Consider the following 16254-nt stretch of genomic DNA (forward strand, 5'->3'; position numbering starts at 1 on the left):
GTATAGCTGGTAAGCAGGCGTTACCATCTGTCATATATGAAATACTGATGATCTTTACAATCCTAACTCTGATGTTGTGGACACTTTTAAATGTGTATGCCCAGAATAGGGACTATCAAATATGCCACGAACTTTTTAACACACAGAAAAAATCGTCGGGACCCTATAAAATATATTATATAACAGACCAGCGTTATGACGTAATCAAGTGCTTGTAAAATTTGAGGGGATATCTTAAAGAAATTTGGCATAACTTATTGTCCAAGGCAACGGTACAATCTCTGAAGAAATTATTAAGATCGAATACCTATAGCATTAAAGAGGTTCATCCATATTATGGGTTACCTGACATTGAGGTTCATGACGAATGTTGCAACAATTTTCATATTATATTTCTAAGTTTTGGGATTGACATTGAGTCATGCTAATTGAATTCCCTCGCTTCCCGTTAAGTCACGTTAACTTTTACCTAATAATATGCACACCATTTTCTCAAAGATCCCCTTAGATTTCTTCTCACAACAAATGTTTACTTTTTATATTATTCTTATTTATTCTATCTCCATATGGTTTTCCATATTCTCTATTCTCGGTTCAAAGTAAATTGTCCCAAAAATATCTCTGCATAATTGAGCTAAACGAAAACAGAGGGGGAACTTTGTGCTCAGCAAACACAACGCCGAGTTGTTGATCGCCGAGATTGTGATGATCATTCTTATACAAAAGTCAGGCGAAGATCCTCACAGAAGAGCAATGCGCTGCGGCTTAGCTAAGGGCGCTCTCGTGACAAAATTCTTACGTTAGTTGACTTTTGGCAAAGATGCCAAACGGACGTTTCTACACACTCTAAACGGGCGAAACGAAGACAATTCGGTGAAATAGAAATATTAAAGTGGAAAAGCAAATTAAATTGAATGTGTGCGCATGAGAAAAGCGGATAAACTGCAGAATGGTCTATAAAAAAGTAATACTATATGTATTTCGAGTATGTATGTATGTATGCGCAGCAGAAAGCCAAGGAATTTTGTTAAATATTGAATATAAAGTGGGGAAGATAAAAAATAAGCTGTGTGATAAAATCTAAGAAAATTAAATGAAAGTTAAGTGTAAATAAAATTCAATAAAGTGCGAAAGAAGGAGCAGTGCTAAGCACACACACGCTTCCATATGCGTCCAAATGTGCTGCTGTTGCGTAAAAAAATGAAAAATAAAAGTGTATAAATACATATGTATGTGTGCATTAAGCAGCACTATGACTGCCTACAATTTATTGATGGAACATGTGAAGTGAAATGAGAATTTATGTGTTGCATTAAACGCTGCTGAAATTGCGGCAAAGCGCTGGCGAAATCCACAATCCGAAATGGTTTTTGACGCATAACAAAACTCTGATGCTCCACCATATCCACATGTGTATTCGGAAGCGTCAAGGCGTGCGTAGTCCACGATAAAACACGGTACAAACATACAGAAGTGTTTATTTACGTTATGATTTTGTGCTTCAACCGCCAGCGCGTTGGTTGTTTGCCGCCGTGTGCCACCCTCGCAGTGCTGGAACGTGAATAATTGATTATGCAAACTTACATACAAGTGTGTACATACATATATGTACATTGTACGTGGCATGTGTTAACTTGTGTACGGAATGTTTATTTAGAAATAATCAAATGTGACAATCGCTCACTCAGCGCCCAACGCAACTCAGCCAGATTTAGATGAAAGCAACTGAAGGCAATTTGGTAGATAAACAAAGCGGGAAAGCGCAACAGGAATCGGCTGAATTTTGCTATCAAAAAAGAAAGATAAAATACAAAAACAACAATAATAAACAACGGCAAATAGTGACTGAAGTGCTTGTTATAAGCATAGTAATGGATTTTATTGCAGCTAATGCTTTGAAATGTGTACGGCGATATATGTTTATGTGTGTGTTTGTGTGTATATGATTTGGCTTAAAAATAGTTGCACTTGGTGTGCAAGTGTGAGTTTGAATATTTGAATGCAAATTGGTACTAATTAGTTTGCTCCATGCATTGTGTACAAAAACATTTGAAAGTGCATTATGACAGGCTGCCAATTTATTATATTATAATTAGACTGAAAATGCAGTTATTTAACATCTTAACTGAAAAATAAATTTAACATATTTTATTTATACTGTTATACAAAAATGATGATGTTGTCGAAAATTGATAGAGAACGACTAATGAAATACATACATACGTGTTTTATGTTTGGGGATCGTGAATTTATAATTAAAAATATCAGTTCTTGCTATACATAATATTTTTAAGCAACAACAACAATTTGTGGTGTTTATGCAGTTTTCTGTTTATAATTTGAAATTGGTTCCACTTTAACAACATACAGTTTCCGAAATCCGTGATATACCATTTTTGGTGCTAAAGCTGGCTTATTAATAGTAAAAAAATTAATAATAAAAATTAATAATCCTATAAAACCAAAAAAAAAATATGTCTAAAACATAAAAAAATTGCATCAAATATGAAAAAAAACAATCGAAAAGTTGGTTCCTTATAAATAACATATGTACACGCATTAGTTAGAAGACGATAGAAAAAGATTTACAAGAGCTACTTTTTACTTAACTCGTTCGCTTCGAAGTTATTTAGGGTTTGGTAAAAAAAATTACATTAAGAAATCATTGTTGTAGTTCAAAAACATAGAGAAAATGGTTAACTTCGGTCGCACCGAAGCTATATGTCAGATGAACTTGACTCCGATCGTTCAGATTGTTTGGCAGCTATATGCTATAGCTATATGAACTGAACAATTTTTTCGGAGATTGAACCGTTGCCTCAAACAATAACCCGTGCTGAATTTCTTGAAGATATCTCGTCAAAGAAAAGAGTTTCCACAAGATTCTGATTGTTGACTTTGTATAGCAACTATATGCTATAGAGGTCCGACATTGACAGTTTTTGACAAATGAGCATATTCTTTGTTAGAAAAGTACATGTGGGAAATTTCAGTTAAATGATTAGCATATATCGGGTGATTTTTAATTTCAAAAAAAAAACGCATAAAATTTGCAAATGTTGACCATGCGAAGATAATTTCATTTAAATGCCGCGGCTGCGTCTTAGCATATTCTTTGTTAGAAAAGTACATGTGGGAAATATCGGTTAAATGTCCCAAAATCTGAAGCACTAATTTGCGTTTATACAGATGGACAGCCATGCTGATCAAATACATATAGGTATATAGAGTTTATGGAGTCTCCGAAATTTCCCTCTATGTGTTAACAATTTTATGCCAAATTATACACTATTCAGTATATAAAAAAAATCATTTTTTCTAAAAACGTTTATTATTCCCAAAAAAGAAAAAAATCTGTATCTTTTTCGATTTTTGATGTTGTTTCAGAGTCGCAGTTCGTACCAACAAAAAAAAAATAATAAAAGCAAAATAAATATCAATTTCTATTAACAGTAAAATTTATTATATTTCTTTTTGCATTGCTACACAATTATTTTACATATTTTATTTACTTATATTATATGTACATATGTAGTATGTATTTTGTCGTTCCGTTTTTCCACTTTGCACATTTTTCATGTTGATGACACAAAATGCAAACATCTGTGGAATTCCGAAATTTGTTTTTACTCAAATGGGTTTAAGAATATCACAGCGCTCGTAGTGAGCAAAGTGCACCAGCATTCACGCACACACACAGTATATATACTATATACACACACTAAATGCGCTACATTGCACCGAACGCACATTTTTGGGGGAAATTTTATTTAGTTAGCTGCTGCGTGGCAGATACAAAAATAAAATTGCGACCACAACAAAAACAACAAAAACGTATAGAAGTTTTGCATTTACAGCTGTTATTGTTGTTTTCGTGTAGCTTGCTATTTCATAGTGACTGCGGCTTGGCAAACTGGCGCGGCAAAAACCATTTACATATAAATTGCTGAAAATATTTACTCGCGGGCTCATTAAACTAAAATTAGTTTCAATGAATACGGAAAATCTATTATAAATAGAACAAACAAATGTAATGGCGTTTGCTTTTAAAGTTTTCGTATACAATAACAATATGTACTTACACAGGAAGGAAGAAGAAGGAATAATTAAAACAAAACTATAAAAGTGAAATTCGTAGTATCACTGATTTAAAGGTTGAGAAAATATACGGAGCGTTAAGAAAACTAAAACAAGAAAAAAGTTAACTTCGGTCGGAGAGGCAGACAGATAGACATGGTTAAAAGTACTCAGTTCATTGTGATGATCGCTTATATATGTACATATATAATTTCGGTCGGACACGTTTGAGTAATACACCCTGTTTAGAACTATGAGCAAAAAGTAGTAAGACTTTGTTCGCAATTATAAATTCTTAATTTATGCTTCGAAGTCTATGTCGTCCCCTTCAAAGTTATCTTCCTTGGTCCCAACACACTTGTGCTAACGCTTTTTTCAATACTCGCAACAGTTGTTAAAGTCAATTTCCAGAATAGTCTTCAATGCGCAAAGAAATTCAGATTTAACATCTTCAATTGACCCAAAATGATTTCTCTGGAGTGATTGTATGAGTTTACTGAATAGCCAGAAGTCATATGGAGCTAAATCAGGCGAATACGGTGATTGTGACATGATATTGATTGAAGGTTTATCGAAAAACTCACAAAGAATCATTGCAATCGTGGTACAAAAGCCAAAAGTTGTCAGCCCATTATTCGAGGCTCTTTCTAGGAATAGCTTCACGCAAACGACTCATAACACTCAAGCAGTATTCCTTGTTGACAGTTTGGTCAGTCGGAAGGAATTCAGAGTGCACCACACCTCGATAATCGAAGAAAACTGTCAATATAACCTTGATTTTTGACCTGCTCTATCTTGATTTTTCGGATTCACCTCAACTTTGCCATTATATTCCGTCGATTGATCACAAGTTTTGGGGTCGTAAGCATAGATCCAAGACTCATCGCCAATAAAAATACGTTTCATGATATCCTGGCAGACGGAAACCATTATTTCACAGGCGTAACGCGACGCTGTTTCCCGAAAATTTAGTGATTTTGTAGCCAATCATGCTTTCACTTTTCATGATGATCTTTCAAAATGGTTTTCACTGGTATTTCCGCTATTCTAACAATGCCAACGATTCTCAAGCACCAATTTCTTCATTTTATTGACGTGTCGTTTCTGACCACTCCCAAGAGAATGGCACTCAAAGAACTTTCCTTACTTGCGTGAACTTCTAAACATAGTTCCTCCATAGGATAGAATTATATGGTTTTTATCAAGGATACTTATATTATCAATGCATATTTTTCTGTTTTAAGGCTCTACATAAATTAAATTCATGTACAAATTATTACTGACCCAAGCTTCAATGTTTCTCAATTTATAAACTAGTTGAGAGAAGTGATTCTCTTAAGGCACACATTAGCGCAAATGCCTGCTGCACTCGAAAAAATTTAGCCAAAAATTTATATTTTAAATAGCACTTAAGTGCATTTTTATGAGTTTGAATATTTAGAGGAAAAGTGGAACGCAAATTGTGCGCAGCTGACAAGCATGGCGTGCAGCAAGAGCGACGGCAGAAATACCAAAAGCACCACAGTGAAGCTTTTAGCGCTTGTTGACTTTTCATTAAGCAGTTGCAGCTGGAAGGCGAAGCAAAACGAAAAGTGCCCAGAAAAAGTTAAACATTTTTGCTGTCACATGAAGCGTACAAGAAAAATAAATTTTTCAGGCGAAACATTGTTAAACAGAAGAAACTCGCTGCACTTGGATACATACATACAAACACACCCTAGACTATACTCGAGCCGCCGCGCATACACGCACATCTCCACACATCTCCACACAGTGCAACTCAGCTGCTCAGCTGATGACCTTTCACCTCTTGCCGGCTGCTGTCTCTAAAGCGCAGTGCCCGCTTTTTTGCAGCTAACAATACATTTTAGGCACTCAAAGTAGCTGCTGCTCGTTTGTGTTACAACGCGGCTGCTAAGCGCTATTGTTGCAGGCGCGTTGGGGTTTTCAAAGCGTTCTTTGTGGCAGGCGATGCAATAAGTTTGCACCGCGCACCAGGCATGCATATGTATGTGTTTTGTAAATATATTAGCAAAAATCACGTTGTTTTTGTTTTGCTGTTGCAATTTAGTGCGCTGCTGTTGCAACATGGGATAATTTTTTTGCCATTTGTCTACTTTAGTGTATTTTAATAAGTATTTCACTGCGCTTTTGCGTCGTACCACCGGCGCTGACGTATCTGCGTTGGATATTGTTGTTTGTGTACGCCTGCAGTTGAGTATTTTTAACGCTATCGCTACTTAGCATCTGCCGTCGCTTACACCCATACGTAAAGGCTTCTCGCAGCTAATTTAAATTTGAATGCTGAAATGCATAAATAAATGCAAAAGCAAAGCAAATGGGCAAGAAGCTAAGAAAACACAAAGTCAGGAAAACATTGAGCAAAAAATATGGAAAGCAAATGTATGCCACTTGCAGAAAATAAAAACGTGACAAAACCGCCGAGGCTTTATTTTTGAACAGCTTCATGTGTGTTTGTGTGTATGTATGAATGTGCGTGAAATATTTAACGGTTTGCTGGTTACCGATAGTTTGGCGCCTAAGATTTTCAATGCAACATTGTACGCATTTTCTAATTGCTTTCCATATTTTGTATGTAAATAGGAGCATGTCCGCAGGAATCGTTAAATAATCAAATTTTGGGAACATATTCTGAAGCGAAAGTGTAAAGGTGTCGGCTAATACAATTAATCTTAACTTAAAATATAAAAATAAAAATAAATAGAATATAATATTCTTTAAACATAAACTCGCTTGCCAAATTTTAGAGAATGACGAATCGAACACGTTACGATCTATAATATAAAGAAATTAGATGAAGTGGACTAGCATAGCAAAGAGAATATAAAATAAAGCGATGAAGACACATTAGTGGGGTATATACTTTTCTATAATAACTTTGGTATAGTTTGACAATTAATTTTTATTTTTGAAAACCGAGCAGTAATCGAACATGGAGAGTAGTAAAGATGATCATAGCTGAAAATTATCGTCTTTGAGATCCAATAAATTACTCCGCGTAATGATCATGGCTTCAGCATCTCAAAAGAAATGCCACCCAATGTTTTGCTCTCCCTTATCAACACCCACCTCTCTCCATTTCCAGTTGGGGTTACTTTGCTATTATCGACGTGAAAGTGCGCTTCATCAGGAAAGATAAGACTTCGAGCAAACTGTTTGTTAATAGCAAGCTTCCATGACTTCGGGACTTTCTGACAAGACTTACATGCTTGACACATAAACAGCATAGCTGTGCAAAGTTTTCCTGCAGGGTAGCACCTGTGGCTACACATGCTGATGTACATATTTAAAATATTTCAACGTGCGCACGCTGAGGCTGGGGGATAAATGAAAAGCAAATTGAGATCAATTTGATATAAAAGAGATTTCCTAGGTCCTGAACTCTTGGCACGCGTTTGTTGTGCTACTCAAGGAAAGGCTGAAAACATATTTATTTACATTAAAAAATACTCTTATGTGTATAATATGACTGTTCTTTGCTCCACTTATTCGCGCGTTTTGAGTGCGTGGCTACTAAATAGTGTATCGCGGTTCGTATCATAACTGCGGTGATTATCAATAAATGAGTATGTATTTGTATAGCCAATCCAAAATCTTTGGCAAATTTTCTCATGGTTTTAAGTTTTTAGTACATAATATACTAGATAAAGGTGTCCAACTGCGTTCTGATTTGTATAAAATTCGATGGAAATTGGTGTGTGGGTCGTCACTAGTTGGCAATGTCATGTTGGCCTACACATATTTTTATTCAGTTTGTTCAGTTGTTTTTGCTAATTTAATGAACAGCTAAGCATTTTCATAATTGCTTTTGAGGAATTTCGAATTTTGTGGTTATGACAAAATCAGTAAAAATAAAAATATTTTTATTAAATAGTTATAAGAAAATAATTAAGAAACGAAAGTATTTGAAATATTTGTTAGTTTGATTACATAATACATATATGATAATTAGTAAAATGTAATTCTATAAATAAATGGTATAAACAAAACATTTATTTATAGATTATTTATAAATGTTTAAAAATCAGATGTAGATTGAAGTTTTTTATTGCCGTCTTCTCTGAAAATTTGCCATAGTAATGCATATATGTTTTTAACTCCAACACATAGTAGAGATTTCAGCGACGAAAAAGCCCAACGACTGATTTTTTTAAAATCTGATATTTTGACGTAAGCATTTTCAATTAAAAATTAGCATATTTTTCCAATATTAAGTCAAAAAATGGTGAAATAAATAATGAATACATATAAAAAAAATCAGTGTGTTTGGAACATACAAAAGTTAATTTTCTCCAAATTTCTTTAACATTTTCCTTTTTTACTAAAATATGAAAAGAAAAAAAACAAAAAATTAGTTATCTGAATTTTTCGCATAAAGTTTGAGGTTGTGAAAAAAGGTGTCAACAAATAATTGGTTCATCCATTTAGTACCCATAACTGTGCTATCTCACTTTTTTTATAAGGGTCGTATTTCTACCAGAAATCGGGATAAGCCGTTTCCAACTCTTCGTCTGCTTCTTCCCGATCTGAGATAGTCCGTAATTTATTTTTTCATTCCTCTTTGTTTTTTTTTTACTTATTGTTTCCAACGGTCAATCGACCAGGATTTGATTTTCTTTTTACTATAATTTCGAAGGCTTCTGCTTTGGCCTACAATTGCTATTTAATTAAATCTGATTTTTTTTTAATGTGCTTAAAAACATTTGCACAACTTAATTCTAGCACAAACACATTCCAGTTTAGCGATAACAAAACGTTACAACAGTTAATGAACACATTTAGCTCAGCGTGCCTGCCACGCTTTGGTCTGATTTGTACGCTTGGCCGCCTTTTCTGACTTTTTTCTAAAAATTCATGCATTTCTTTAAATTTTGTTTTGCATTGCACTTAACACACGCGCTAAATGCGCACATATGCTCACACTTGCTTAAAAATGCAAACACATACATACCTGTGCGTGTGTTTGTACTTGCAGGCATGACGTTAAATCATTTGTTTACGAAATCACTGAACTAATTTAAAATTTCAGTGATTTGCGCTCGACAGGAAAATGCACGCCAGTGTGTGAAAAAATTGAATTCACAGACACATATACATATGTATTTAACAACGCGCAAACAAAAAAATATTTTTTTTCCTTTTATTTTTTGTTTTGTTAAATTCGCACAGGTTTGCATTTCCCTTTTTATGAACCTGAAAACGCTACAATAAAGTTCTCTGCATAAAAGTTTGCTCCCGTTTATACAATATATACAAGTTTGTGTGTGTCACACTAATTTAAACACGTGTTTTTCATACGGCCATTAAAGTGCCCATAATGTTCTGGAACTGCCTGCCTTTCAAAGTCATGAAAAAGACTTTTATGAATTTATGTGCATATATACATACATATGTTTGTTTATGCATGTTGGTTAAGTATTCCAACAGTTGCTGTTTTCCTTTATTTGTTGTGCATTTAAAAATTTCTATGTGCCGCAAATATTTATGAGTTTAAGTCATTCCATGCGCTTCTCAGAGGATTTATATTGATATTTATATATTGTATATAAGTATAGGGCGTTCTGAAGTGCCAGCTGTCAAACTAGTTGTCAAAGTAAGCACTTGTCTTTGACAGTTCTATTCACTGTACTTTGACAGCCGTTTATTCGAAAAACGCTTGGATACATGACACATAATAATCTGCTCGCGATCTTTGGGCGCCGTCTTCTCGTCAAAAATTTGCATATTTGACAAGAGTTTAGTGGCCAATCCAGTTGGGTCGCTGATATCTCATTAAAGTGGCATAACCGCTATGTTCAATTCTTAAGGTTTGTTATATATATTTTAGACCAATTTTGTTATTGTGAAAATTAGAATATTTAAAATAATATAAATAATATTTTAAATAAATTAAAGTTGTTTATAACTAGAAAACGCAGGGCTTGAAACTGAAGTAACATGTTTATCCCGTGGAAAAACGACTTCGAAGTTTGATTTGCAGCTAGGTTGTTCGATTCACAACTCTCCAATGTTCGACTAGTGGAAGACAGCTAGAAAATCAATTTTTATCCTCCATATTCTAAGTGTTCGAGTATCAATTGAAATTGATATAAATAAATTATCTAAATATACACGGTTATTTTTAGCTAATGATTTCAGCGTATGTTTATATACATACATATAATTCTTTATAATTACATATACATAGTTATATATGTTCAAGTATTAAGTGTACTTAGTAGCACATGCATTCATAATCCTAAAAAGTCTATAACCCTAAAACCATTTTCGTTTGAAAATTTAATATTTCAACGCAAAAAGTAAATCACAATAAATTTTTTTCCATTCAATTACAATTTCCAAAAGTTTGATTTAAGTTCATTTGTAATTATTTACACATGTTCATAAAGCAATCAACGACTTTGCAACATAATATTTAAAATGTTGTATTGAATGAGCAACACTTTTCAATTTGTTTATTGGCAACAAATGTTACGAAACGCCCGAAATATGTACGTACATATGTGTGCTCACATTCACACAATATTTCCTAAACAAATATGTGCCAACACTGGCATGAACAAGTGTATGCGCTCAGTTACCCCATAGTGAAAGGCATTAGTTATACATTACCTGGTAACTACTTTGAAGTGCAGGTCCAATTAGTCAACATAATGATGTTTTCCAATGCTGGAAGCTGATATTTCACATATGCTACTTTGAAATGAGCAAAAATCGTATTGAGCTATGGATTACAACCAACAAAAAATATAAAAGAAATATCCCTGTTAAGTCTAGAGTAAAGGAATTTTCAAAAATTAGTATGCTTATCACTTTTTTGTATACTAAAGACAATAATGTGACGCTAAAAACAGGTTAGGTTGGTTAATCTGGTAGGCCAATAAGCCACGCATAGACCGGTTTTGGTGCTTTCCTATACCAGATAGAGTTCAGTTGCTAGGTCCAAGAGGAGTAGTCATTTTTAGGATGCCGGTGCTCGACGGAAATTCTAAGAGACTAGTGTATCATATCATCTATATTATTTTCAGCTAATTATGGCTTGAAGCTTGCTGCTGGCGCAGAGAAAGAAACTATGAGTTATATTAACATTACGTAACATAAATGCTATAATGTGTTGAAAACCATAATTCTAGTATGATATTTTCCTTATTACCCCTTTACTTAGCAGCATAAGAGAAACAACCTTCGTGAATATAAAAACACATAAATTTAACGGCTTTATTTAGGTTAGAAAGGAATTTTATTTAAATTTATGTCAGTAAATAAAAGTTTTTTAAATCTAATAATATCAAAAGAAACAATAAATTCATTTTATGTGCTTATAATTTTAAAAAATTTAAAATTCTACAACTTTAATGGGAACATTAATTAACTGGTACTGTTTTGGAATTTTTTGAACTAGTTTGACTACAGTTCAAAAATTGTAGTTGTGTATCAATGATCAATTTCTGAGCAGTTTCATGCTCTATTGTAAGGTTTTCGCACTTAAATTAGGGCTTTCATCATTTATCAAAATTTTGTTTAGAATATTTGATTTACGTAAAAAAGAATGTGATAAACTGATTAAAAGATAGAGAGTTGTTGTGGGACTGAATGGAAACGAATTCACATGTATTCAGGGATTGATTTGCTGAAAATTCTCGTCAGCTTTTAGCTTTATGATAAACAAATCAGTGATGCTTATCAACCCTCAATCGTGCTAGATGTTTCAAAAGCACTGATAATTTGTGATCGTATAAAATGTAATGTAACGTAATGTTAAAACTAGTGATCAATTGGAGGAAGAAGCAAAATATAATTTTTTTTGTAAACTTGGCGGTTTCCAAAAAAAAATCGATTTTTGACCACAATTCCGGACTTAAATTGTGTATAAAAAATACTTAACGGTAAGAAAAAATTCTTCGATTAATTAATAAAAAATACATTTAAAAAGCTCGTGTTAAAATCTCAGACAAATAGGTTTAGCCGTTTTGAAGACACTGTTTTGAGAAAAAAGCGTTTAAAGTTTGGGCTTGCGTGTAACTTCGAAAGCGAATTTTTTGTGTTCATTCTTAAATAAATATACCTCAAGGAAATAGAATAAAAAATCGATTTTTTGAAAATTCTAACTATATATATCCCTTTAAACGGATCCCCTTAACTTACGTACTTACACAATTTCCAGGTATTTTCATTTATTATTTTTGAAATATACCGAATCGTAATTTAGCCACTCCTTAATACGTTCTAGAACATACACTGGGTTGCATGTAAATAACAGTGTGTGTTAGGGAAAATTAACAATAAACAAAACTACTCGATGAATCGGGTTCGAGGCCATAAATATTTTACGCAAAACAATTATAATACAATGCACCGGATTGTGCAAGTACACCGAATTTACATGCAACAAATAAAAAACATAAATATAAGCAAAACAAATAAATTACGGTCAAGTTGTTTACGATCATAAAAACAAAAGCAAAAACTGTTTAAAACATAAATTGCTCGTCAATAATTATTCCCCCACACACGGATATAATATACATATGTGTATAAAGAGACTGTAATATAGATTTGTGTTGAAATAAATATTTCGCGGGCTAAAGTAATGACTACTTCAGAGATACTGTAAATTCAAACCCTTTTCAACTTAGACTGATATATAGAATGTCTTTTTATGACAAACCGTTTTCAGATCGAAGAAGAAATCCATAACCTTAAGAGATAAGAAAATAGCCACAACCACACTGAAGAATATAAGAATAATAAAATCGATACGGTATAGACTAGTATGTAGGTACGAATGATTTTTTTTATATAACAGCCTACATCTTAACTTTAAGGGTTATAAATTGGTGACGATTAACAAAGCTACAATCGAAAAGAACGGAATTGTTATTATATTGTCAAATCTGTGGCAAACAAGCTTTATAAACTTTCGCCAAAATAGATTATAAAAAACTCAATGATACTTTCAGAAGCACAAACAAGTTTGAAAGCCAAAACCGAAATAACTAAAAAATAGCAAAAACAAAAAGACAACAAACAGTGAAATGAAAGCGAAAACAGATTCCTCGCTACATTCGAATGTGACAGTGACGCGTCTATGCTACAAAAGGAAGTCAAAAATTCTGCTGACGAAAATAGAAAACAGTGCAAAATAAATAGCCAAAGCGGCGAGCAAAATCAATGCTAACCAAAACAAGTCAAAATAGAAATAAATAAAATATAAATATAAAATAAAATCAGCGGAGATAACATCAAAGCAGTGAAAGCACAAATGAGCAATGAAGCAAAGGCTACAAAAAGCAGAGAAAAAATACTGAGAATTCGCCACGAGACGCACACAAGCGCACGAAAAGTAAACCGAGCGAGAAAACCGGCCTTGACGCGGAAAAGCGAACAGAGCGCTAGAAATTGGTTAAAGGCTTCTACAACAGAAGCAACAGTTCTTCAAAAGAACAACGAAACTGTGCCACACCGCATGCCACATAATGTATTTCCGACGCTATTGGCATTGGCAAAGCCATGCTAGCTACGCAGCCGTTTGGCTATTTTGGCTGACTTTTGTCAGTGTGCAACAGCAACGATTTTATGGTGATGGCTGCTCGGCGGCAACACTATACGCCAAAGAGCAACAAAACACTCAAATATTCCAAAAACATTCGTCACCACGACAGCTGCAAAGTAGCACCGATTGCAGCGAACAGATGGTGCACATCGACGCAACAATGTTGCCACCTCAACAAAAAGCAACACCGCGTAGTGCCACCATAATGACTAGCCCGCGGCAAGTTGTAGGGGATGTAGTGACAGAAGCAATTCCAACGCTTGGCCCCATATTGCGCGACAAGATGGCGGAAATGCCATCCGCCATGCCGCCGGAACCTGACAGCGAAAGTGATGAGCGCCTAGTCACAGCGAATTGCAATGAAGTGGCAACGACAAAAACAAATGCGGATCTCAATGGGTCACTGTTGAAGTTCACCAACTCGTTGGCGGTAAAGGCTGCGGGCAACGCTAGCAAGGGCAAAGATAATACCACGAAAAGCTTCAACAGCAAAACAACAACAACACCAGCAACACCGAAAATACGTGTATTGCCCAAAATGGAGGCAATAAAGAGGGAAATGGCCGCAATACCAAAATTCCAAATATCCTCTGCGACGAAAATACAAACAAAAACAACAGCAACTGCTCCACCGATAACCCCGCTTCCGTTTGCTGGCAGCAGCACCGCCACAGCAAGTCAAGCAGCCAAGCAGCTCACTGCGAAGAATTTAAAACACTCCAAGTATGCCATTAACGCCGATCATTTGCTGTACGATTTTAGAGCGAATGTGGCAAATTTGTTTGCGAACGAGAGCGCAGCTGTCCGCACTGGAAACACTCGCATTGCCGATGAATTTAAAAATAGCCAAAGCAATAATGAAGTGCCTAATAAAAATGTGCATGAACACAGCGACACCAACAACATTAGCAGCGCGCCCATTGTAAGCAGCAAGGAGACTTTGAGCAGCAGAAACAGAAAGGGCAAAAACAATGCTAACAACAAACAGAACGAGCATAATAACAGTGTCAACAATCCCCATACTGGCGAGCAGAGGTTGCACACGAGCGCTGAATTGAATGCTAATTCCATTGCTATCGCCTTAAGTTCAAATTTATCTGATGGCCTATTAGTTGAACCAGCAGCTGTTGTGAGTGGTGATGACACCAGCAACAACAATAATAACAGTCATAGCACCAATGGCGTTCATAACAAGCATAATAAGGCACCTCACAGCAATGAACGTCGTCACATCGTGCCGGAAAAGCTGCAATACACCAAAGAGATACGAATGAAACAAGGGCGCCTGATGGGCATCACTCGGCATTTTCATCCGTCGACCGGTTTACGTGATGTCGATCAATATCTGGGCTTGCCATATGCAGAGGCGCCCGTAGGCAGTCGCCGCTTCATGCCACCAGGTGAGTCAACTTAATTTACATTACTGAAAATATGAAGTATTGAAATGTAAGAATAATGCGGTTGATATTGGAGTAGTGCTCTAATTGTTATGATGGTGTGATGTATAGCATATTCACTAAACAACAACAAAGTATTTATCTGTCTAATTTTTTACAACTAAGAAATATGGTTTGAAATTTTAAAAATTCAACTTAATTCCTTCATATCTCCACCTACAAATATTTATTATTTTTCTTCACGCAAAACGAGTTCGAAATGTATTAACCACTTCGCCGGCTGGTTTAACACTTAAGCTCTCTATAACATACCATAATACTTAGTTCCGAAGAATGCTACCCAAGCGAAAGACCGCTCACAAATCTGGCGCGTTGACGCTCCCATAGATCTAACATTCATTTTAGTATCCAGCTCAGTTCTTCGGCTTGTCATACTTATCATCAATAAAAACCATATATTCTTGAAAAAGCCTTGGTTAGAGTACATAGAGAAATAATGATACATAAAGACTAAAAAGGTTAGGGTTTTGGAGAATAGTTCATTGAGAGAGCAGTTTTTCCAAGTTAATTCCTTCGAGCGTCTGAAGTCTATTCAAATTAAAGCTAAAGTCAGATCTTCAGTCCATAGAAGCACGAATTTTTGTATGACTTTTTCACGCCTTACAGACTCTCTTATTTCTTAAGAGTGTGGAGCCCAACCCATTCTATGCGTTGCAACATAAATAATTGACAGCAATAACACATTCTTTTTATCGGCTATATTTTTGCATCGCAGCTTCCTGTTGATAGATTTGGCGACTTCAGCCGAACTTCTTACATCTTTTTGTTAGAACAACGTAAAACTCATCACGCATGCCCAAACGTTGATGTTTATTCCTCTGCATATATAGCAAATTTTAGCTTTTTTCTTTCTACAGATCATTCTCAAGCTTATAAATAGGTTTTTCTCGTTTCTGTGGTCTTGAAGTCTCATTAAGGAGTCATAATTTCCATAGCTTTTCGTTAGCGTCTCTTTGCAGCCTCTTAACCTCCTGCAGTGTAACCTTTCATACCTATCATGAACTCTTTCACCCGTAAATGCATGCAAATACCTTTCTACCTAGGCAGACCCCCTTCACACTTACAAGCCTGAATCTGGCATACATCAATTTTGTCGTAATTACAGAAACAATAACGCTTTTGCCTCGAAGCTTGACAGACATACAA

At 34.9% G+C, this 16254-nt stretch overlaps 1 protein-coding gene across 1 annotated transcript in view; it reads left to right on the forward strand.

The window, feature by feature from the left end:
* The first annotated feature begins 821 nt into the window (after window positions 1-821).
* Window positions 822-16254, forward strand: part of LOC126751689 (uncharacterized) — an 85487-nt gene continuing 70054 nt past the window's right edge. The window contains exons 1-2 of the mRNA XM_050462147.1: window positions 822-964; window positions 13059-15051. Of these exons, the coding sequence (XP_050318104.1) occupies window positions 13575-15051 (1477 nt within the window). The 5' untranslated portion in view covers window positions 822-964; window positions 13059-13574. The remainder of the gene's footprint in view (window positions 965-13058; window positions 15052-16254) is intronic.

Source organism: Bactrocera neohumeralis, chromosome 2, assembly GCF_024586455.1.
Source record: "Bactrocera neohumeralis isolate Rockhampton chromosome 2, APGP_CSIRO_Bneo_wtdbg2-racon-allhic-juicebox.fasta_v2, whole genome shotgun sequence".
NCBI classification, from domain to species: domain Eukaryota; kingdom Metazoa; phylum Arthropoda; class Insecta; order Diptera; family Tephritidae; genus Bactrocera; species Bactrocera neohumeralis.